Source organism: Ursus americanus, chromosome 14 (genome assembly GCF_024610735.1).
Source record: "Ursus americanus isolate L20-20 chromosome 14, mUrsAme1.1.p, whole genome shotgun sequence".
Classification (NCBI taxonomy): domain Eukaryota; kingdom Metazoa; phylum Chordata; class Mammalia; order Carnivora; family Ursidae; genus Ursus; species Ursus americanus.
The window spans coordinates 12,852,030-12,874,679 of record NC_142140.1 but is presented as its reverse complement, the minus strand read 5'-3'; the positions used below and the strand labels follow the sequence as shown (position 1 = coordinate 12,874,679).

Sequence of the window (22,650 nt, the reverse complement as noted above, 5' to 3'; positions counted from 1 at the left end):
CTTTCTTAGAATTCCTAACAGGTGCAAATTCTTTGCTTTATAGGAATTTTCCTCAAGCATTATAAACAAATTAATGATAAGGTTCTTCCCCTACCCCCCACTTTTTCTTCAATGTGCGGACGGTCCATTTTGAATTTTGGGATCTAATACTTACCTCAGGTGAGTATTCCCTTGGTTCAAAATGGACTTGGAAAATAAAGTTTGGCTTCTTTTTCCTTTTAATATTTTCAGCATTTATGGAGTGCCGGTTATGAATGACAGTGAGTGACCCCCAGTTTTTGTGGAACTTGGCAGCTAGCTCCCCAGCCACATTCCGTTTATATAGATGGCAGTTACCTCCCCAATGGCTTTATTGACTCCTTGAGCTTGAGAACTTGAGTCGGACCTTGGAGAGCCTGTGTGCGTGCACATGCAGTATCAGAGGTGTGCTTCTGAATCACCTGAGGAATGTGTTAAAAATAAAAGGTCTTGGGTCGCATCCTGGAACAGAGCTTTGATAGGCCCGGGGATGATGGGGACCCTGTATCAGTATATTTTATAAACAGAAAGTCTAAGGAACATCACCCTGCTTGAGACTCCTTGAGACCGACTCTTTAATTTTACAGATAAAGGAACTGAGACCAGAGGGATGAAATAATGTAGTCATCATCAAGCTATGTAGGTAGCAAAGTGCCATCTGTAATTCATTTGTCTTCTGGCCCAGGCTGGGGCCCTTTCTCTTACCCCTTCGTCCTTGAGAACTTGATGAGTAATTAACCCAGCCCTATATTGGATTCCAAGGGGCTCCCCCGCTTCACATACTATGTTAGATCTGGTGGCATTACTGTATTTCATTCACAGGGGCTCCAGGTGGGAGTTTTCTATGTGCACATTCTGTTCTTGATTTTTGCATAAAAACTCAAGCCATTGACCACACTCTTCCTCTTCTTGATGGAGAGAGGTCTTGTGTCTTAGACCCAAAGGCAGCAAGCTGCTGGTGGGCTATTCTGGCCACTTTGATTCACCCACCAGATAGATAACTGAGCACCTAGCTTGGGCAGGAAAATGTACTAGCCGTGGGCATCTTTTGGGCCACAAAGCAGGCACCTCTCTGCCCCTAGGAAGCTCTTAGCCTACTGCACCGTTTGTGCTTCAGTCCAATGAGGTGGAGAGAGGCAGTGAGTACTGGGTCCAGGAAAGGCTCAGTAGGAGGGCCTTCATGGAGAAGACGGCGGCTCTAAGTCAGTCTTGAGAGACAGGCCAGACTTTAGGATGTGAAACGGAATTTTGGAGGAAGGGGAGGTAAGAGTAAAGGCAAACTATTTAACAGTGCCTTGCCTTTGGGATAAGGAGCAGCACAGACTAATGGAAGAAACCCTGGAAAACCATAGTATATTAGCTGGCAGCAAGTTCTATGGTCACTTGGCAAATGACCAATACCAGTTTTAGGAACTTGGATAAGTCATTTAAACGTCTCAGCCTCGGGACACCCGGGTGGCTCAGTTGGTAAAGTGGCGCCTTCGGCTCAGGTCATGATCCCAGCATCCTGGGATCGAGTCCTGCATTGGGCTCCTTGCTCGGTGGAAAGCCTGCTTCTCCCTCTGCCTGCTGCTCCCCCCGCTTGTGCTCTCTCTCTGACAAATAAATAACATCTTAAAAAAAACAAAAACAAAAAACTTCTCTGACTCAATTTCCTCATCTGTTCAAAAAAGTGCAATACTTTAAATCTGTTCTTCTAAAAGAATTGTACCCGTTGGTTTGGTCAGTCTGGACTTCTAAATACTGGGTCTGTATATAAGTTCGGGCTGGTTATTTATTCATAACTTTTTGCACTTTCCCCACCTCCATTTCGATTTCCAGTAGTTCCATGTGACTCTCTCTGCCAGCAGCTTCTCAGATGGCCTCAGGCACATTTAGTTCCCGGCTGTATTTTGTTCTTTTTTCTCTTACAGCCCTTAGGTTACATTCTCTTTATTAGTTTGCTTTTGTGGCTCTTGCACTAGCCTTGAGCTCCCTCGGGGCAGGGCCTGGTTCGTACTCATCCTCACATCGCAGGGCCCAATACGGTGCCTGGCACCAGATGGGCCCCTCAGCTACCATAAGCTGAATGCACTCACCCCTTGCTATGCCTCCCGACTTCAACATTTTTGCATGTTTTGTTCAAATTCATCATGGATGTGGTTAAGGGAAAAGAGCCACAGAAAACAATAGGTTAATATGTACATTGCAGAAGCAGAACCTGGGCTTTTGGATTAGATTCAGCTCCCTGCATGGGAAACCTCTAGTGTAAACAGCCCCCTAGCAGGAGAACATGGCCATCTAAGTTTTGCGCTGGATAGTCAATTTTTGCATAGTGCTTAGGTTTTGTTTTCTTAGACTTGCCTTGATATAGCATTTATCCTTGTCTTCACAGCCTGGTTGATGATCGTTGTGTTGTACAGCCAGAAGCTGGGGACCTTAATAATCCACCCAAGAAATTCAGAGGTAAGTTGATGACCTTCCCGGAGTGGGTGCTTGGGTACCTTCCTCATTTGAAAATTCATCAAGTGTGTTGCTGTGTGTGTGTGTTTAATAAGCAATTGCAGGTTTATTTACTTACATTTTTTTAAAGTATGATTTCAATTCCAAGCTTTGTGACCTTTTGAAAATGTATAAGTTCAGCGTCAAGATTGGAATGGCTTTTATTAGGGCTTCCATTTGTATATTGCATGCACGTTGATCGGTGCAAATTCAGCTTAAAGCCTTACGTTCGTGCAACTATGTCCCTGAACAAATAGGATTTATGGATCTCGTCACAAGGAACATGTGTTTTACAGCAGATCTCGCTGTGCCTTTGGGGGCTCTGGTGTTCTTAGATGCTTCAACCTGGAGGGAGAAGATGTTGGTTATTGCACTTAGTTTTTGTTAAAAGACCAAGGTAGGATAGCCTTCCACCAGTAGCTTCCCACTACTAGCTTTCTTTTTAGGCCTCTTATATTTGGTATCTTCCTCTGAAGGTAGCTTAGTTTATTCCAGAAGTGTTTAAAATATAGTTGGGGTGTTAAGATGATAAACATTTTGTTTTTCTTGTTTGCTTTTGTGGTGCATAGTTCCCAACCCCAGCTGCATAGTAGAATTATCTGAGAGAGATTTAAAACTTAACAGATATTCAGGGCCCCACTCCGGACTGATCAAATGAATCTCTCGAGTTTGGGTCCTGGGCACTGGCATTTTTTTTTAAGCTTCCCAAGTGTTTTTTTTATATTGAGTTGGGGTTGAGAACCCATTGGGTTAGTATTTGACTCATGGCCTCAGTCCCAAAGGGCTCAAACCTTGCCATTTTTTAGGTTACATCATTTGAGTGATAAGTTCGTATTGTTAGTTGATGTAGAAACTGTTTGACTTTTTTGGATAAAAGCTAAAGGAATTAGAATAAGATAGAAGGCAGATGTTCAGGTGGAGAGAAGCCATTTAGAAGATGTTTGGTGTTGAACTGCATCCAGTTGGCATGAGACTATCAAGAGAATATTTTCACCTGGGAGGTGGTGAGGGGGACAGTTGAAAAAAAATTGTGCGACAGGATCCTGAGCACCTGTGGCCTTTTCTTTCCAGTCCTTCCTCCATGGCTTTTTCCAAAACAGAATCCTGAATGCAGCAGAAATGAAAGATTTAATCTAATAATCATAATCCAAGCAGTTACTTACAGAATTAATTCTCTATGCTGAATAATAAAATATGCCTCAGTTTATCTTTTAACAAGGCCAAGACCAGTAGACCCTGTGCCCAGCGCTGTGCGAAGGGTTCTGTGTACATTTTTAGCTCCTGGGTTCATCTGTCCACCCTGTGAGGGGATTGAAGTCCTCGGAGGTTGAGGTTAAGTGTCTTGTCTGAGGTCACACAGCTGGTGATGGATGGAGTAGGAGCTGTAGTTCTCAACTTGGGCAACATAGACACATCACCTGGGGGACTTGGAAAAACACTGATGTTGGAGTACCACCCTCAAGGATGGCCATTTAATTTGGCATTGATGGTTTCGTTTCATTTCATTTCGTTTCGTTTCGTTTCGTTTCTTTTTTTTTTTTTTAAAGCTTTCCAGGTGATTCTCCTGTATAGCCAAGGTTAAGCACCACTGCTAATAGAGCCTGGGCTCTAAACTCCTGGCTTTATTACATAGGGGTGAGCTGGTTGGAGTGTGGCTTTTGCAGTTGGAGCTAAGTGGAAGGCGTTCATTGCTTGGGTCCAGTGTGAGCTCGTTTCCCATTCCCCGTGCAGGCCTGGGGTAGCTGTGAAAGTACCTGGGAAGGGTGCTCATGCGCTGTTCAGAGTGAACTAGTGGCTATTTGAATACCAGTTTAGAATGTTAAATAGGACATAGCCAGGGGAAGTCAGAAGACATACATGTTTTCCTGGCACTAGGGTCAAAGTGCCGGGTGCTTAGATATCTGGTGGCCGATTGAAGGGACTGTTTTGAGATAAAAGTGACAGTCTGATAGAGGCCATTTGGAAAGAATCACACTTTGTTTATGGCCCTGCCTGGTTCTACAGGTGGTCACATGACAGTGACCTGATATAAGTTGCCTGCTTTTCCTCATAAATTAAAAATAAAGGTTTCTAGGTTGTGAGGTGCTTTGCACTTGTGGGAGAATCTGGTTCCAAACACGCTCTTCTGCAGGCTTTGCAAATGTAGGTCAGGACTGCCTAGATTCCTCCTGCTGCACCCAAGGTCCTCGGCACGCAGGTGAGGGGCCCAAGCAGAGGGCCGCAGAGATCTGCTCCTTGGAATCCGGGCAGTAAGTGTTTAAAAGCTTTCCAAAACAGCCCTTCAGTTCTAGCATAGCATTCTTTGAGGAAAAAAAAATGTGTATATATATATATTGAAGAAGATACCGATTTCTCTTTTGGAAGGGATTACTGCCTTCCAAATACAAAACAAGCGTATTTTGAAGTTGAAGTTCTACTGATGTTTAGAAATTGTGCCTAGGGCAGTTGGACAGTTTGGAGGCATTTCTAGTCCATTTCCTTGCCGTGCCATTACACCCTGGAGTTTAACAAACACATATGGAAAAGTGAGATGCTGGCAAGCAGCCGGCTAGGATGATGGAGTCTTTATCTGAGCAATCAGCAGAGCTACATTTAGTCATTTGGATTTGTTGTTGCTTCCATTGTTTCCTTGCCAACTTATTTCCTATATTGAGGACCATCATAACGTGTTCTTAAGTAAATGGAAACCAAAGGCCTATTTATGTAATGCTCCCTGTGGCTTCTGACTCGGGGTTTTTAATTTTGTGAGCTCCTCTTGAAACCTGCCACCCTCGTGGTTAGTAGCATAGGCCCTAGGATCAGGCTTTCTGGGTTCAAATCCAAGTTCTTAGCTGTGTGACCCTGGACAAATTGCTTAGACTCTGTGAAGCTTGGTTTTCTCATCTGTAAAGTGGGAGATATTAGTCTCTACCTCATAAGGTTACTGGGAAGATGAAATGTGTGTTTCAGATTCAGTGCTGAGGGAGCCTGGCCTTTAGTTCAGGGCCCAGTAAGCATTAGTTAGTCTTATCTTTTCATTCCCAGTACTTAGCACAGAGGCTTGTACTCCTAAATGGTGGCAGAAAGGAATCCTGTACATGAATCCTTTAATGATATGAGAATATTGTTTCTCTTTTTTTGTGTCTAAATGCTTTTGTGGGTAGGGGTGTGCATAGGGACCCAGTGGCCTAGATTTGAGTCCCAGCATTCCCATATACAAATTAGGTGGCCTTGATAAATTAATTTTTCTGAGTTTGTTTCCTCACTTATAAAATGGGGGGAAAGAATTCCTTCCCTGTAAAGGTAATAAGGATTGAAGATAATATGGCTAAAGAACCAAATAGAGTACTTGGTTGGTACATAAGACCTGGTCAGTGATTGGTAGCTGTTGTTTTTCCCAGTAGATGCAAAAGAGTTAAAATCTTGAACATACTTGCTTCTTTCTGATGGGTAAAAGTACATTACCAAGTGAGTTGCTTTTTTTTTTTTTTTTTTTTTTTTGGTGATTCCCTTGAATGTATCTTCTTCCCTGAACTTCATCTATAGAAAGGAAAGATTGGGTGCCTATCTGGTTCACATAAGCCAAGTCTCCTTCATTGTCCAAATGAATTTTGGACAGTGGCCCCTGTCCTCAAGATGATGAGAAGAGCAGCGATGTAGACTAATTCCGTCACTTTAGTCCTTTAGCTAATGTGGTACCATTTGAAGGCACCAGTGTCCACAGCAGGTAAGACAATCTCTCTTCTCCCTGATTTGTGCTGGCTTTGCCCATAATCTTGAAAGAAGAAGGAAGACAGACATCAGATTGAAATCGGCAATAGAAACTTTGTGGTTAGGGAATTCCTTTCTCTAGATGATGTTTTCCTCTTCCACCCCCACCCGTCCCTTCCCCCTACTAAATATAATGGCATCTTCTATAAAGAAAAGAAGGAAATTAACTACCAGTCTTGTTTTGATCCCAGAACCTTTACTGCTTTAAATGTGACTTCCAGAGGTGTTGGAAAAGAAACAAAGCCCGGGCTTTTGGGAAATAAGATGGGCATTAGTGTTGAACATGCCATTTATTGTGTAATCTGCTTTTTTAGGTTGAGGCAACGGTCAACTTCTTACCCTCAAAACTTCATCTTCTCCATCCAGTTCAAGAGGCCAATCTTGGCCCCCAGTTTTTTGTTTTTGTTTTTAATTATCTTGGACAGATGCTACCATATCAATGTCAGCAGAGTGTGAAGTTTTTAATCTTGCAAGAACCCCTTAGTTTCAGAAGGAAAGTTGTTTGCAAGGAAACTCAGATTAACATAGGGAGAAGTTTGGACAGGGAAAGGTGAGGAGAAAAGAAGCATTCTGAGATCATTCCATAGTTTATATGAATTGGGGCAGAGGTCAGAGGTCAGGCTGAGAGTGTAGATGTTCTAGGTAAGTATTTTCCTTGTCCCATGTTTCTTTCTTCCCCCAATCAAGTTGCTTTCAAGCAAAATAACTCACTCAGCTAATGTGTCCTGAAAATGGGTGTTCAGCTCAGGGGACATTGAAGCCGTCCTATCCTAGCTGTTGGCCTTGCTGATGAGGGGACAAGATGAGTTACACAGTCCCCCTTACTTTCAGGGGTCTTAGGGTTTTACGGAGAATCAGACCCACTCTAAATAATAGTAGCCAGCATGAATAGAGCATTTCCTTTGTGCTGAGCACTTCCCATGGATTATCTCTTTTAATCCATGTAACCTACCCATGAGGTGTAGCTACTCCTGTTCCCACTGTGTATACGAAACTGCCGCTCTGAGAAATTGAGTAACTTGCCCATAGACAGTTGAATGTCGCTTCTTAGAATGATTATCATTCATTCATTCTACAAACATTATCAGACGTGTCCTGTGTGCCAGCCATTTATAGTCCATGGAGGAAGGATCCATTCTCAGGGAAGTCAATGCCAATGCACGGTTAATATCTTAGAGTAAATTGTTGTTCACACTGCGGCTGTTTAGATGCAAGTAGAGGCAAAGCACATGAAATATCTTTTTACAAAGTGTGAAACTTGCCCCTCCAGTCTTTAGTTTGCTGGGGCAAAGGAGATGATGATTCTTCTCCTGTGCATTCTCTCGTTTAGCTCTGCAACACCTCCTTAGCCCATAGTGCCTGGTGCCATTTTGGCTGATAAGGATTGAGCATCTGGCCTAGTGTCTTATAACATGTGAGTGTTAGAGTGAGGCCAGAACCCTCTTCCAAAGACCCGGGCGCAGTGCTTTACTCTTCTGTGCTCTGTGGACCATTTTCCACACAAAGCACAAGAGTTTCTTCAAGCTGTGACCCCATCACCTCTAGTCTCTAAAAGAAAATGGGCCAAGTTACTATTTTTCTTCTGCTGTCTGCTGAAGCTCTTAACTTGAATTAGGACCATTTAAATGAGGAAGAAAGCCAAATGGGAGGGTGAAAGCCCTGGATCCTTTAGACTTAATGCATTTTTAACTACCACCAGGACAGTCTGTGCGATATGCAGCATGTTACCTACAACCTGAGTCCTGTTTGTAGTGGGAATGAAGGTCTGGGCCGGTATAACCTGGTCTCTGGGTATCTCCAAGTTCACTGACAATTCCTGATTGCTCAGTGAGTGTCCTGCTGACACTGTCCAGTGACAGCCTGGAATCACAGTCTCAGGACGATACTGGGAAGAAGAAGAGTATGTTGCTTGGCTACAACAAATCACTCTTGGACCTAAAGCCCTTGTGGCCTTGTCACTTTCAGTGTGATTTTCCTCAGTCCCAGGGTGCTTGCACTATGTCAGCCCACCTATTAGGACGCCTGTGGACTTAGTTAGGATGTCTTGGTTGAGAGAAAGGGGTTTCACATTGCAGGCAAGCTCTTGTACCCCCCAGCAGCTTTGAAAGGGGCCTCAAATAAGAATGGCATATTTCATGGTTGGGGGACAGGAAGTATGTGAGCATCTGTGGCCTACTTACCTGATCGTTGTCTTGCTTGTTGTGTAGGTTGAAGCAGGCAGTGGTTCTCAGCCATGTGCGAAAACGGCTAAGAATGTAGTAAAGAGCACCATCTGACCTGAGAGCCGATGTCCAGCCCAGTATCTGCTGCCAACTGCTATGATACCTTGGGGGAGTCATTCCATCTCTCCAGGCCTCAGTTTCCCTATCTGAATGTAGGCAAAGTAACTTCCAAGATCTCTTCTAGCTTGAAGCTTTGTGACTGGTGCCAGAAACAGGCCAGTTAACATTTTACGAGAGAGCATTGATATTCAGGAGTCTCATGCTGTCCAGAAGTAGGTTTTTATTTCTTTGGGATCGCAGATCTTCTTGGGCAAGATGAGACAAATGGATGGAAACAGCCAGGCCTTACTCTGAGGCCAGATGAGGACACAGCCAGGTCTTGGGTTGCAAAGGTCTCTGGACTAGGGTGACCATAACAAACTCACTGGTTTAGGTTTCTTTCAAACCACCCTCCTTTGCTGCACATTGTCTTAATTGTTGCTAGGCAACGTTATTTCTTTTTTTTTTTTTTTTCCTTTTGGCAAAGCATTGAAGGAATGAACCCATATCTTAGTTTTAAATACCCACATGCAAAGGGGAGGGCCTAACTTAAAATTTGTTTGTTCTTTTGATTCTAATCCACAACGGGCCTCTCACAGTGGGGCTAAAGGACTTAGTTTCTGCTTGTCTTGTTAAATAAGGTAGAAAAATCCGTCTGTTTTAGGTGCCTGTTAAGGATATGCTTTGAGGCATATTGAAGGTTTTGTGTGTGCGTGCGCATGCGTGCAGCCGCTTTGTAGAAAATCTCTTTTAACTTTGTGTTCACAAAATCAATTCAAATTTAATAAAAAGATTAGTAGGTTTTTTATAATCGTCATTTCAGATTTACCAGCTTATCTCAATCTGGCACCAACAGACTCCATTTAAACGGAACAACACTGTAATTTAAATCCATTCCCCAGGCAACATAGAACGCTCACAGTGTGTCACACATTCATGGGATGACGCCTGCTGCTTGATTATGCTGGAGTCCCACACACTGCCGCATGTGTCCCTCACTGGATTTCTGCCTACTTGCTTGAAGCTTTGAGATGCATCTCTGATGCATCACGGGCGCAAGAGAGCTTCTGCTTACTTTGACGCCCTGGAGAGCTTCCTTTGTGAATACCAGAGTCACCCGTGGAAATGAGGTCCCAGACCCCTGTTCTATATTCATTTACCTGTGATAATTCATTTGCTAGTGGAGAACAGCTTTCAGCTTCAAAGCTTAAAATACTTCCAGTGCACTGGGTACTTTTACCTTGTCACCTAATTGAATCTCAGTAGTGCGTCGGGGCTTCCTCCACTGGGATAGCAAGCGAGTGTGATGGGGTCATGTTGTCATACTGTTCTGTGGTTCTCCTGAAAGGAGAACATAGTGGTTGATTAAAGACTTTTTCTTTAGGCAAAGGCTTTTATAATCCTGTCTTCAGAACATTGATGAAGATACGTGGCGAATCACTTGAGCTTAAGATAACTTTTTTTTTTTTTTGACAGATATAGAAATTAGATTTAATCTCCTGGGGTCCAAGAACCATTCTGTGTCAAAATTGGGATTGGGACAGAGCCTGGGTTTCTACACGCACTTTTAGGCTAGGAAGCTGTGTTTGGGCCATAGATTTAAAAAGTATTATTATCTATTGTTATTTTTTGCCCATTACCTTGTGTGTTCTGTTTTCTGTAAATAATAGTGAGTATCTTATATAGTGCATATGTACATTAATTTAATCTATTTAATTTTTATGTTACCTTTGTATACACTAATCTGTTTAACCCTCATAATAACCCCATAAGACAGCCATAGTTAACATCCTTCTATAGATAAGGGATCTGAAGTACAGAATGTTGAATATTTGGTCCAGGGTTACATAGGTAGAAATAGCAGAGTCAGGCTTTGAACCCAGACAGTCCGATATCAGAAAACCTCCTAATACCTACTGTAAACTGCTTTTAGAAGGGGACCAGTCTTCAAGTATTCCTTTCCTAAATTGCCGATTTCTTACTTGGTTTCCTCCTGTACTATCCCAAAATAAGTCCTTCTGAGGGGCACTGACATGGGAGTGAATATCTATATACTAGAGGCATGAACTTACCTGCCTGCTTACCAACCTGGAGTATGGTGTTTGCACAGCTGTTTTCTATTTTTGTCTTCATAGCTAGATTTTGGGGCACCTGGAGGGACCAGATCTTACCCTGCACTCCTGGCCCAGTGCCTGGTATAATGTTGGTCCTTAGTTAAAAGCCGATTAGGAAAGAATTCATGTTTTTTTCTGAAAAGGTTTTCAGTTTGCCCATTGCTACTAGTGTTTCTGCTGGTGATCTAGGTCAACAACTGACTTTTTAACAGGCATGCTGTTTTATCGTCTCTTTCCATGTTACCGGAGTCTGGCACTTCTGGAAAGGTTTTTTATAGTTGACTTCTCCCTAGAACAGTAACTGGACGTATCCTCTGAGGGTGCCTTCTCTTTCACCCCCATTGTTAGATCTCTTTTCTCTCTCTGATGCCTGTAGTTTTGAGATTCCTTGTCTTCACTAAATTCATGATCATGAAAAACAAATCTTGGTTAAAGACCTTCCTCTTGGCCTGGCCTTCTGGTAGGCCCATGGCATGCTTGTGCTCTGGACCGTTGGAGTATCCCTGTGGTGTGGGTGGTGGTATTATCCCCATTTTACAGTTGGGGACCCTGAACCCAGAAAGGGTCACTAAGCAAGCTAGACTTAGAATTTGAATCCACATCTGGGGGGCTAGAGAGTCTCCTGTGATCCACTCAAGTAGACGAATCGAGCTGTGCTGCTCGGGAAACATTTGGGGCCCTCTTACTAAGACCTGGGTTCCACATTTAAGGGGCATATTGCTCAGTGGGAATAAAACTCAAGGAGGGGTAACCAGGAGGATGGAGGTAAAACAATTGCATTCATGTTGCATGAAGAATAGTGGAGAGAAAGTAAGACGCTTCAGGCCAGCTGGGGCATTTCTCGCTTATATTCCTGCACTGGCCTCCTTGCTGGTTTCTGCATTTCCCTCTTGGCCTCCTTTGTGTACCCAAGTGTGGGGCCCCCCTCTGACCCACCATTCACTGCAGCCGCAGGAGTCAGTGCAGATCTGATGATGTCATTGGCTGGGTGGAGCCCCGGGCTGTTCCCGAGTTGTGCTTAGGATACATGACACTCTTCCAGGGTTCACAGGGCCCTGCATGAGTCACTCTGCTTACCTCTCGGCTGCATCTGCAGTCCCACGCCACGTCCTGTGCTCCAGCCAGACTGATTGATTTCTTCCTGGCAGTCAGTGTACTTGCTCTCCACTCTGGGCCTTTGCATGCCCTTTTTCTTCCCCCTTAAGTGATCTCCCCATCTCTCTCATTCCTCCTGGGACCCCCGGTGTCCCTGATGCCGACCCATTCTTCAGACCTCAAACATCCGCTCTGGACTATCTTCGCCGACCCCTTGTATGCATATAAGCTGTTACTCCTTTTCAAAGACTGAAGCCAGACATCTTGGGTTTGACTCTCGGCTCTGCGTTTTGCTGATCACGTCACCATGGACACGTTACTTAGCCTCTCAGTACCTCTGTTTCTTCCTCTTGAAAATGGGGATATGACTGTATGTGCCTCACAGTGTTTTTGTGAGGACCGCAGGAGCTAATCCGGGTTAAGTACTTAAAGGAGCACGTGGCCCCTAGTATGTGCTGTACAATATTTTGCTGTTATGGCTGGTTTATGACCTCATGCCTACCCAACTCCAGTTAACTGTGAGGTCAGAAACCAGGCCTGTCTCCCCTAAGGCTTTGCACAGAGAGAAGGCTCTTAGGTATTTGTAGAATGAATGAAAAAGAGCCCTCTAAGGCATTGCTTCTGAAACAAATGTGCATAGAACCCACCTGGGGATCTTGTTAAAAACGCGGATTCCCGTTCTGTGGGTCTGGGGTGAGGCCCGAGATTCTGGTGTTTCTGACAAGCTGCCATACTCTCGTAAGGCTCTAAGGATGAGCTGTCAATCTTCCCTTACTTTAGGGCTGTCATATGGAAGACGGATGTCCTGAGCCCAGAACAATAGAGAGTTAGGGCCAGCAGATAAAAGTGACCAGAGGCAGAGTTTCAGATTTAAGGAACTAGATTCTGATTGTAAGTGCCAAGCTATTGCTCAGGGAAGAGGCCTGCTTCAAATAATTGAGTTTCCTCTCATTCAAAGGAGACTAACTATTTGTCAGCGATTTCGAAGAGGGAATTTCAGCTTGGGGACAGAGGTTAGGTAGATGATCCCTTTTGACCATAAGTGTCTGTTTTCCCACCAAAGGACCCAGCTGTTTCTTCTGTTTTTGCTTCCCGTGGAAGCCTTGTGGTTGGGGGCATTGGGTCAGCAAACAGCTGGGGAGAGAACAGATAAATGTTCCAAATGAGAATCTCTCAGGGACCCAAATGTGTTCAGTCTAATCAATAGAGAACATTGCAAAGTAGTGGAAAGGTGGAATTACTGAGTATTTGAAAAGGTGAACGAATATAAAAAAAAACGTGCATCAAGCTCCTGCTGAATTTAGTTTTAGTATTTTAGTTATAGTGGGGAGGCCGTGGAGCATAGTGGTTAGGAGGGTTGCCTCTGGAATCAGATGTGGAGTGAGGTCCCTACCCTACTCCTTAATTAGCTGTGTGACCATGGACAAGTGACTTACTCTCTCTAAACCTTATTTCTCCAGTTGGTAACTATGGTTAATAATAGTACGGAACTGATTGGATTGTTCTAGGATGAGGTGGTGCGTAGTTAGCAACATGCTGAGCACAAGCTAAGCACTCAGTAAGTAGTAATTGAGTAGCTGTCATGAGTAAATCTGCAATTAGCAGCTCTCAGGACATCTCTTAGGAAGATCAAACACAGCCCCTGCCATCTTGTGTAACACTGACGTCTGTTGTAATATTTCGGTATGTGAATTATACAAAGGTATCCATAGCTGCACTTCACAACCTTTCCGAATGTCTTCGATTTTATTGAGTGCGTCTCATATCAAGAGGGAGCTCTAGGGTATGTGGCTTTTTGAAGAGAACCCATCAGTCCTTTTTTCTACTTGCACAGGCCTTGATCAGAGCCTCTGTTACTGATGGGGCATTTGCTCCAGATGGTAATCCTGCCTTATGTATAAAATTACAAGCCTAGCTGGGACAGGAAGTTGTGTTTATCTTAACCCAAGCAGCAGGCATTCCAGCCACTCTTGACAGACAGGAGGAAGATATTGCCAATCTGCTGTTTTCCTGAAAGCCCCCACCCCCACCCTCTGTGTGTTTGTTGTAAGTTTGGAAGGAGGGGCTCTTGCCAGTCAGTCTGCAGAGAGACATTCTCCCTGGCCTTGAGGACAGTTGAATTCCAAGGAGAAGGGATGTCCACTGGCTGCTTCCTTGGTCATATCAGCCAATGCAGAGGCACCTCTCTCCAAGGCGAGAGGCCAGCATGGCTCTTCTTGAAGGCAAAAATTGTGCTTGCGTCCATGGGCACTGGTTTGGGGAGATAAGAGGAGAGTGGACGCAGGTATGGGGAGGAGAATTTGTCCCTTCAAAGAGTCTGTTGTTTTTCCTTTACAAAGCAATAGCTGGAGGTCTGTGCAGGAAAAACTCCAATTTGAGCAGTTGTAATAATTGAGAAAATAAATTGGGCAATTATTCCCCTTTTTGAAATTTTAAAAGTTCCTTTTTTTCATCTGGTATTTTTCCGGGTACATTTGAGTTCCAATTTGGGTGCTTCTGAAATGTCTTGATGTTTTGTGCTGCTAAAATTATATGTGTCTAAAAATGTTATCAGTGATGACACTTCTATATAAGCTCACTTGGACTTATGCTAGCAAATTTATTTGACAGAGCCCCCCGCCCCCCCCCCCCCAACCATTCCCAGGAACGTAGCATTTCAGGTAGAAGTGGGAAATAGAATAATCCAGCCTTGGTCTAGCCATCTAGTGGAGGCCTAGCTCTTGAGAACTTTGCTACAGTTTTGTCGACAAAGAATACTGGGGTTTTGTTGCCATAGTTTCAGTGAAAAATTTGACCTTAGCTACAATAACATACAGTTAGAAAGAACTAGCTAATCGGTTTTCTAAAATTAGTGTTCTCTAGTCCATAAACCAGTAGGAACAGAGTATTTAATTAAATATTATACAAGGATATAAAAGCCCAAGGGAATGCAGTCCCTTGATCTGGACAGGGGGAGGGAGGAAACCCCTAATCGTCCTTTACTGCTGTCTTGTAAACTAGAAGAACTTTTCCTTTTTTCTTCTTCTTCTTCTTTTTTTTAATGTTAGCTTTGACTTTATTTTCAGATCTGTCAGGGATAAATATATAAAGCTTGTTGAGAGAGCAAAACAGAACATTCAGCATTGTTTCCAGTTGTCCCTTACCGGGTACAGACTAACAAGGCAAGATGGGAAAATGATGTTGGCCGGGACCCTGATAAGGATACTTGTTGGTGATCTCATAGCGGGCTTGGTGAGAAGGAGAGGCATTTGAAAAGTTATTTCCTGTCTGAAATCTGGGTCTTTTTGAACATACAGGTTCTAGATTCTTGTTCCTTTGAATGCTTAATGTGTGAATAAGGAAACAATGCTTCCTTGTTGGCCCCTTATCCCGAGTTCTGAATACAACTCCGTTCTCCTTTAACTCCATAGTCCATCAAGTCATTGAGCCCTGATTTAGCCCCAAGCAATGATCTGCCCATAGATTATATACAATCTGGCTTCTCCTGTCACCTACCTATTAAGAACCCCTGCAGTGGCTCATCTTTTTGATGATGGCTGAAAATGTTACCAATATTATTTCATCCCAGAAAGTTGTGAATGAAGTAGGTTTCAGGACATGTATTGATATCTCTAGTTGACCTTCTTGTCTAATTTATCATCACCTGTGGTGGATGCTGCAGAGGTCCAATTGAGTTAATCTGTTTGCCAGGTGTCTTACTGAGAACATAGCTCAGGCTCTTCTGGAACTTCCACTGTTAACATCTCCTTGTCAGCTGCATCTTGGTAAATGTTTTTTCTCCGTTTCATTTTTATGATTTCGATTTTTTTCTTTTACCTTAAAGGAATTAATTATTTAATAGAATTTGAAGTGTGGGGCATTATGCAAGGGAATATAAACTTTCTTCAGCATTTTGCATGTTTCTGTATTGGCATCTTAACTATTGCAATGGAAAATATGTCCTTGGCAAGACTCTTAGAAACATAGTCCCAAAGGTCATTGGATTGTGCAAGCTTCTTGACTATTTATAAGGTCATCTACCTGAACGAATATAAATGGTCCCTGCCCTTAAGGAATTTGCAGTCTTATGAGGAGAGATGAGTGAGAACTAGTTTGAGGATTATTCTTGGAGAATGTTGAATCCTACACACATTTTTATTCCCCTGATGTTCATTGTTTTCATCTATTCCATCAGTTCACTGTGCCCAAATGATTTGAATTCATCTTAATAAAAGCTCAAGAAGAAATGCAGTTAGAGAGCTTGCTGGAAAAGTGACAGCATGCATTTTAAAGTACTTCTTGTTGACCTGGCTTTCATTACCCATTTGTCCTCAGGCCCTTTCATTAATATGGATAATTGAGTTGATGATACTTAGCAAATGTCATTGAAGAGGTTGGATGTGGCAGGCTGGTTGGTGGCAGGGTAAACTAGTCAGGACTCTTTATTCTGGGTGATAGCCAGCTTGAAGTAGCTTTAACAAAAGGGGGACTTTTATTGTCTCAAACAGTCCTGGCTGAAAATTGAATTGCATGAGGGGCGGGGGTGTAGCAAGGGCCCAGGAATAGACCCATTCTAGGCACTGAGTATCTTCAGCAACCTGTGTCCATATCTCATTATTTCCTCTCTCCAAATTTGCTACTTTGTCTTCTTGTCCTGCTCTCCTCTAATTCAGGGTTTTATACTACGCTCTTAAAACGACTTGTGAGGTGTTCACTATTTTTCTGTTCTCTGGGAGAGTTTTTGTAGCGTTGGAATTACCTGTTCCTATACGGTTTGGTGAGTAAAGCAGTCTCAGCTGCTTTATGGCAAGATTAACTACTGATTTGGTTTCTTTAAAGAGCTATTTCTTCTTGGCTCAGTTTTGTAAAATGTATGTTTCTAGAAATTTACCCAGTGTCATCTAAGTTTTCTCATCTGTAATATCCTCCTGTTATGTTGTTAATCCTTCAAAGGTCTGGTTTGGTCCCTGTGGTGAGTTTACGAATGCCCTCTCTACATCATGATGTCCACTTTGTAATCTCTAGAACCTGTGAATATATTACTTTTATTTGGTAAAAGAGACTTAACAAAGTGATTAAGTTAAGGATCTTGAGATGAGAAGATTTTCTGGGATTTCCACGTGTGCCTGATGTAATCACTGGGGTCCTTGTAGGAGGGAAGCAGGAGGATTAGAGTCAGTCAAGGGACATACGGGAATGGAATCACCAGTCCGGAGTGACGTGGCCCTGTGCCATGGAGTGCAGGAAGCTGGAAAAGGCAAGGAAGTGGATTCTCCCCTGAAGCCTCCAGAAGGAATGCAGCCCCACTGACCCTCTGCTTTTAGATGTCATGATGTTAAGATAATAGGTTGTGTTGGTTTAAGCCACTGAATTTTTGGTAATTCGTTGCAGCAGCATCGGCAGGATTACCGTGATAATATTCCTAGTCTTGTTCATTTGTGTGTTCTTTTTTCTGGGTCAGTATTGACACATGTTTTTCAGTCTTAGGAGTCTTCAAATAAATTTTGGATTTATTGATTTAATCACAGGTTGGTTTTGAAGTTCCTTAATTTCTGCCCTTTATTAACTTTCTTTTTTCTGTCTTCTTTGGGTTTATTCTGCTCTTTCTTTAGTACTCTCTCTCTCTTTTTTAAAAAGATTTTATTTCCTTATTTGAGAGACAAAGGACTTGAGTGGGGGGAGGGGTAGAAGGAGAGGACGAGCAGACTTCCTGCTGAGCAGGGAACTGGATTCGGGGCTCCATCCCAGGACCCTGAGATCATGCCCTGAGCCAAAGGCAACTGCTTAACTGACTGAGCCACCAGGTGCCCCTCCTTAACTACTCTAAGTTGGATAATCAACTTCGAGTTTTGAGCCCTTCTCAAATTATAGTGTAATCATAAAGCTTTAAGTTGCTTTTAAACATTGCTTTGGTTGCATCCGACATATTTTGCTATGTATTTTTTACTCTTACTGAGTTCTAAATTTTTTTTTTTTTTAAGATTTTGTTTACTTGAGAGAGAGAGTGTGCATGAGCAGGGCAGAGGGAGAGGGACAAGCTGACTCCCCACTGAACAGGGAGCCTGAGGTGAGGCTTGATCCCAGGACCCTGAGATCATGACCTGGGCCGAGTCAGATGTTTAACCCACTGAGCCACCCAGGCACTCCTAAATATTTTCTTATATTTGCTATCATTTCTTGTACGTATGAGTTATTTAGAATTGTTTTGTATTTCTGCTACATGGAGGACTTCCAGTTTTTATTAAAAAAAAAAAGTTTTACAACTTAGTTGTATGTCGATCAGATAATAACTGTGTCAGATCAGTCCTTGATAACTGGAGAGGCTTGCTTTATGGCTTAGCATGTGACCAATTTTTATACCAGTTTCACTGTGTTTAAAAGAATGTGCATTTTCCATTTCTGGGGTATAATATATATGAATTCATTAGATTCTTTGTTTGCCTGATTTATCATTTGTTGAAAGACATTTGTTAAAATTTCACACTGTTAAATTTTTGAAGTTATGAAACTCTCCTGATTATGGTGATGGTTACATATTATATGGATGTATTAATAATATATGTGTTAAAACTCATAGAACTGTGTAACAAAAAAGTGAATTTTACTGTATGTAAAAATTTTTAAAGGCTTAAAAATTTCCTACTGTCACAGTGGATTTGCAGTCTTGCCTTGTAGTTGGTAAGGTTTTTGTCTTTTTTTTTTTTTTAAGTTTTTAGTTTCCTAAAGTTATATCACAAAAGGGTAACACTTGTAAAACTATTAACTACCTGGTGAACTAAACATTCTATCATTATGTAGGGAACATTTTTATCTGCTTTATGTCTTGAAGTTTCTTGTCTGCTGCTAATATATGTACACCAGAATTGGTTTGTTTGTATTTATTTGGTGTAATTTTTTCTGTAATGTTTGAATTGTCACTATGTTTTAGAGATCTCTCACACACATAACCAGATTTTTAAAAGTATTCTCACCATCTTTGTCTATTAATTAGAATCTTTCGTCCATATACATTTGTTGTAATTGCTGATGGCTTTGGACTTACAGTCTTAGTTTGTGTTTTCTTTTTCACCTCAAAATTCTTTTTCCACTTTTTTCCCTTTCTTGCCTTCTTTAAGTTTCATTGAAGGTTTTCGTTATTGTTATGCATTCCACTTTTTTCCCTCTCCTAGCTTGAGGGTTATACTTCATATGTTTATTATAGCACTTACCCCAGATATTTTAATATGTATGCTTAATTAAGCCTAATGTTAATAACTATCATTCTTTTTTCTGCTACAAGCACATTAGAATATTTTAAGTCCTGTCACCCTCTTAGTATATGTTCTTGTCATTCATAATGTTAGTACTTTCTTTATTTAAACTTATATATTAGGTATGATTTTGTTTTACATTGTAATTTTTGAAATTGACTTACATATTAGTTAGTATTTACCAGACCTTCTATCTGGGGTAATTATCTTTCTGCCTCAGGAACCTCCTGTATAACTTAGAACATCTGCTAGTGGTAAATTCTCTTATTTTGTTTGAAAATACTCATTTTGCTTGTCTGAAAATGTTACTTTTATTCTCAAGTAATAGCTTTGCTTGGTATAGAATTTAGGAGGATAGGTACTTTCTCTCAACTTCTCTATTTTTTTGGAGTTCCATTTTGCTGTTAAAAGTAATTGACAGAGACTTGACTATCTCTCTGGTTGACTTTCGGAACTTCTCTTGGCCTTTGATTTTCTACAGTTTTATTGGTATGAGTCCAGGTAGTGGTTCGTTTTCATGTATCCTGCATGGTATTTGTTAGATTCCTAGACTTGAGGTTGCTTTTTTTGCTAACAGTGGGAAATTCTGAGCCTTTATCTATTGGAATACTCCCTTTCCCAGTTGATTACCTTCTGGAGCTTTGGGTAGGCTGTGTTCCTTAATGTCTTCATCTTTTCCATCTTTACTTTTAATGCTGCATTCTTGGTGATTTCTTCTCATCTATCATTCTTTATTAATTCTGTTCTAATCTCTTTATTCTTTGGGGGTTTAATTTCAGTTATATTTTTTATTTTTAAAAGTTCTCTTTGTGTCTTCTAAAAATATTTGGTCATTCTCATTCTTCCATATTTTCAAGCCTCTATTTTATTTCATGTTACATAAAAACCATAATTTAAAAATACCCTATCTCTAAAAATGCCAGTAGGTAAAATCTCTGCAGATGTTACTTCATTTTCTATAGTGGTTCATTCTAAAAATGGTGTCTTATTTCCCTGTGTGTTTTGTAATTTTTCTATAGTGGTTCATTCCAAAAATGGTGTCTTATTTCCCCATATTTTTTGTAATTTTGACTATTAGCTTGTGTTTCTTGGAATGTCATCTGTGGGAATTCTTTGAGGCCTGTATTAAAGCTATGTTCCCTCAGAGAAAATGATTTCCTTTTGCCAATTGTATGAAGTACCACAACTCAGGAGCTTTAAATCAAATTCTCTGCCTGAAGTTTTCTGGAATTTTGTTTGTTTGTTTTCTGCTTAAAGTTTAAAGATCTCCCGCATAGCATGAGTCTGGGTGACAAACCAGTATGGAGGCCCGCTTGTGGTTATGAAATATTAGAGATTTTTTTCCCCCTGTACCTAGTACCAAAGTCAGGATAGACAGTTACCTTACCCTCTCATTTTTCAGGGTGAGCTGGTTTTTCATTTACTAAGGTGTAACTCCTTAGGGATTCAAGCTTTATGCAAGGGTCTCTTAGAAGACTTTTGACCTTGAGTTGACTCATAGTTTTATCTTCTATACCCAGCACAGGTATCAAAATGGGAGTTTAAGTTCCCCGGGTTTTCCACATAAGCACAGGGTGAATGCTGGTTTTAGGACTGACTTAACTCCTAGGGGTCTTGTTTTCACTTCATTATTGGCCTTTGAATTCCCTACTGAACTATTCTGTACCTGGTTTAAAAATATGTTTTCGTATTTCATCTAGCCTTTTTTGTGTTTTAATTGAGGGTCTCATTCAGGATATCTAGTCTGTCATACTGTTAAAAAATGGAAGTACATACCTCCTACTTTTGTCTCACTGCAAACTCATTTTCTTTGTGATGTAAAACATGGCTGCCAATAACTCCTAAATTTATAATTTTATAGCTTTAATAATTAGAGAGAGACTAATCTCTGTTGTTTTAATATTCAAAAATTCCAAGAGGACTGGTTGAGCTTGGGTCCGATTTTTTCCTCTGGATCAATCTAGGGCCAGGGAGTTAGGGTCATATGTGTTAACCTGGAAGCTCCTAAGAAAACCATCTGTGCTAGAGTCAGTTCCTAAAAGAACAGGTATTGGACATACAATCCAGATGTCTCTTGTGGTGGGAATCAGGGAGAAAGGAATAACATTTGAGCCTGTTAGAAATGATTTTTGACTGAGAATAAGGGAAACATCCATCTAAGAGTGACTTAAAACAGGACATTTATTGTTAGTTGGAAATCCAGGCAGTACCAAATATAGTGAAGGACTCCAATGCCCTGTCTTTTTTCCTCCACATCCTCAGAGTGGATGTCTATGGGCTTATCTTTTCATGGTCTTGCCACCTCGTGGTTACAGAATGGCTCTGGTGGCACCAGACATCCTGTTTGCATCCATGGCAAGAATAAAGGGGATGGGGCAGCACTGTGAACTCTCCTTTCATTCCTATCCCTTTTATTAGGCAGCAGAAGCTTATCTTCATGTTCCCTAGCAACCTACTTTTATTTCATTGGTCAACATTGGGTTCCATACATACTTCTAGCTGTAAGGAATTTGGGGAAGTGATGCTCTGTCTTTTCGGCTTCTTTATTAGGAAGCAACGAGGGAGAGGGGTAGTGGAGATGGTTTGGGCAGGCACAGGATTTCCATATTGTGGTATATTGATGGCACATAGAGAGCTCCACATGATTTTCTTTTCATCTAATTTTTAGTGTTTGGTGATTAAAGAATGCTGGTTTTTATCATCAGTAAATAATGTAATGGGCCCATCCCTAAGGTGAAGCAGATATTTTTCCTGAAGTCAGTTGAAGTCAGCCCTGAAAAGGCATCTTAAATGAATGAAAGCAACTGTATGTGTTCACTAGATGCTGGTATCCACCATTAAATAGTATAACTATTGGTCAAACAGATAATTTAATGAGTAATAGCCTCTTGATTTGTTTTATTAGCCTGCATATGAGAAGTATGCCCCAAGTTAATAATTTCTGCTTTTGGTTTGTAATTCTTTAGTTTGGCTAGGTAAGTGGGGCTAGGTGAAGAAAAGCATCTCATACACATGACTGGGTTTCCATTGACCCAGTCCGGGGGCTATCCATCTCAGTCATTTTTGAATCACACTTCCAGCTCACACAGGGAAATGGATAGCCTTAGATTTTATCTTTATCTGTCATCTCTGTTAGTGATAGCGATGTTGAAGGGGCATTCTGTGAGCTTGCCCTTAGGCTTGTTTTGGTTGGAACAGCTTCTTAAGAAACAAAAGCTCACTTGAAGCATCCCGAAAAGTTTGGTTAATAACTTTTATTCTCAAGGAGATTAAGCTTGTGAGAAAAACCTAAAATAAATTTGATGATCTATTTTAAATTCAGTATTTTTTTCTCTTTTCATTTTAAAAAGGAAATATTTTTCCTAGAAAGGTGTAGGGAAACCTTTCCATTCTTATTTCTAGTGTTTGTGTATGGAGGCCTTATATGTTACAGTAAAGAATTTGGCTCTGGAAGCATTTTTATTGGGTTCAAATCCTGACTAGCGTGTGATCTTGGGCAAAGTATTTAATTTTTTTCTGTCTTGATTTGCTCATGACTGAAATGATACCAACCACTTCAGAGGGTTTGGGAGACTAAAGGGTAGAAGAAATGCTCTTAGAGCAATGCCAAGTACATCATAGGCATGTAGCTAGTGGCCAGCATTCTTATGATGGTGGGAATGATGTAAACTGTTTTCCTTTTTTAGATTTTTAATTTAATTT

At 41.4% G+C, this 22,650-nt stretch overlaps 1 protein-coding gene across 5 annotated transcripts in view; it reads left to right on the top strand.

Annotated features, from left to right (window-relative positions):
• The window catches only part of ITPR1 (inositol 1,4,5-trisphosphate receptor type 1), a 321,669-nt gene that overhangs the window by 22,446 nt on the left and 276,573 nt on the right, over window positions 1–22,650 (top strand). For all 5 annotated transcript variants that reach the window (XM_045808124.2, XM_087866841.1, XM_087866840.1 and 2 more), the window contains exon 4: window positions 2,393–2,463. In XM_045808124.2, coding sequence (XP_045664080.1) covers window positions 2,393–2,463 — 71 coding nt within the window. The remainder of the gene's footprint in view (window positions 1–2,392; window positions 2,464–22,650) is intronic.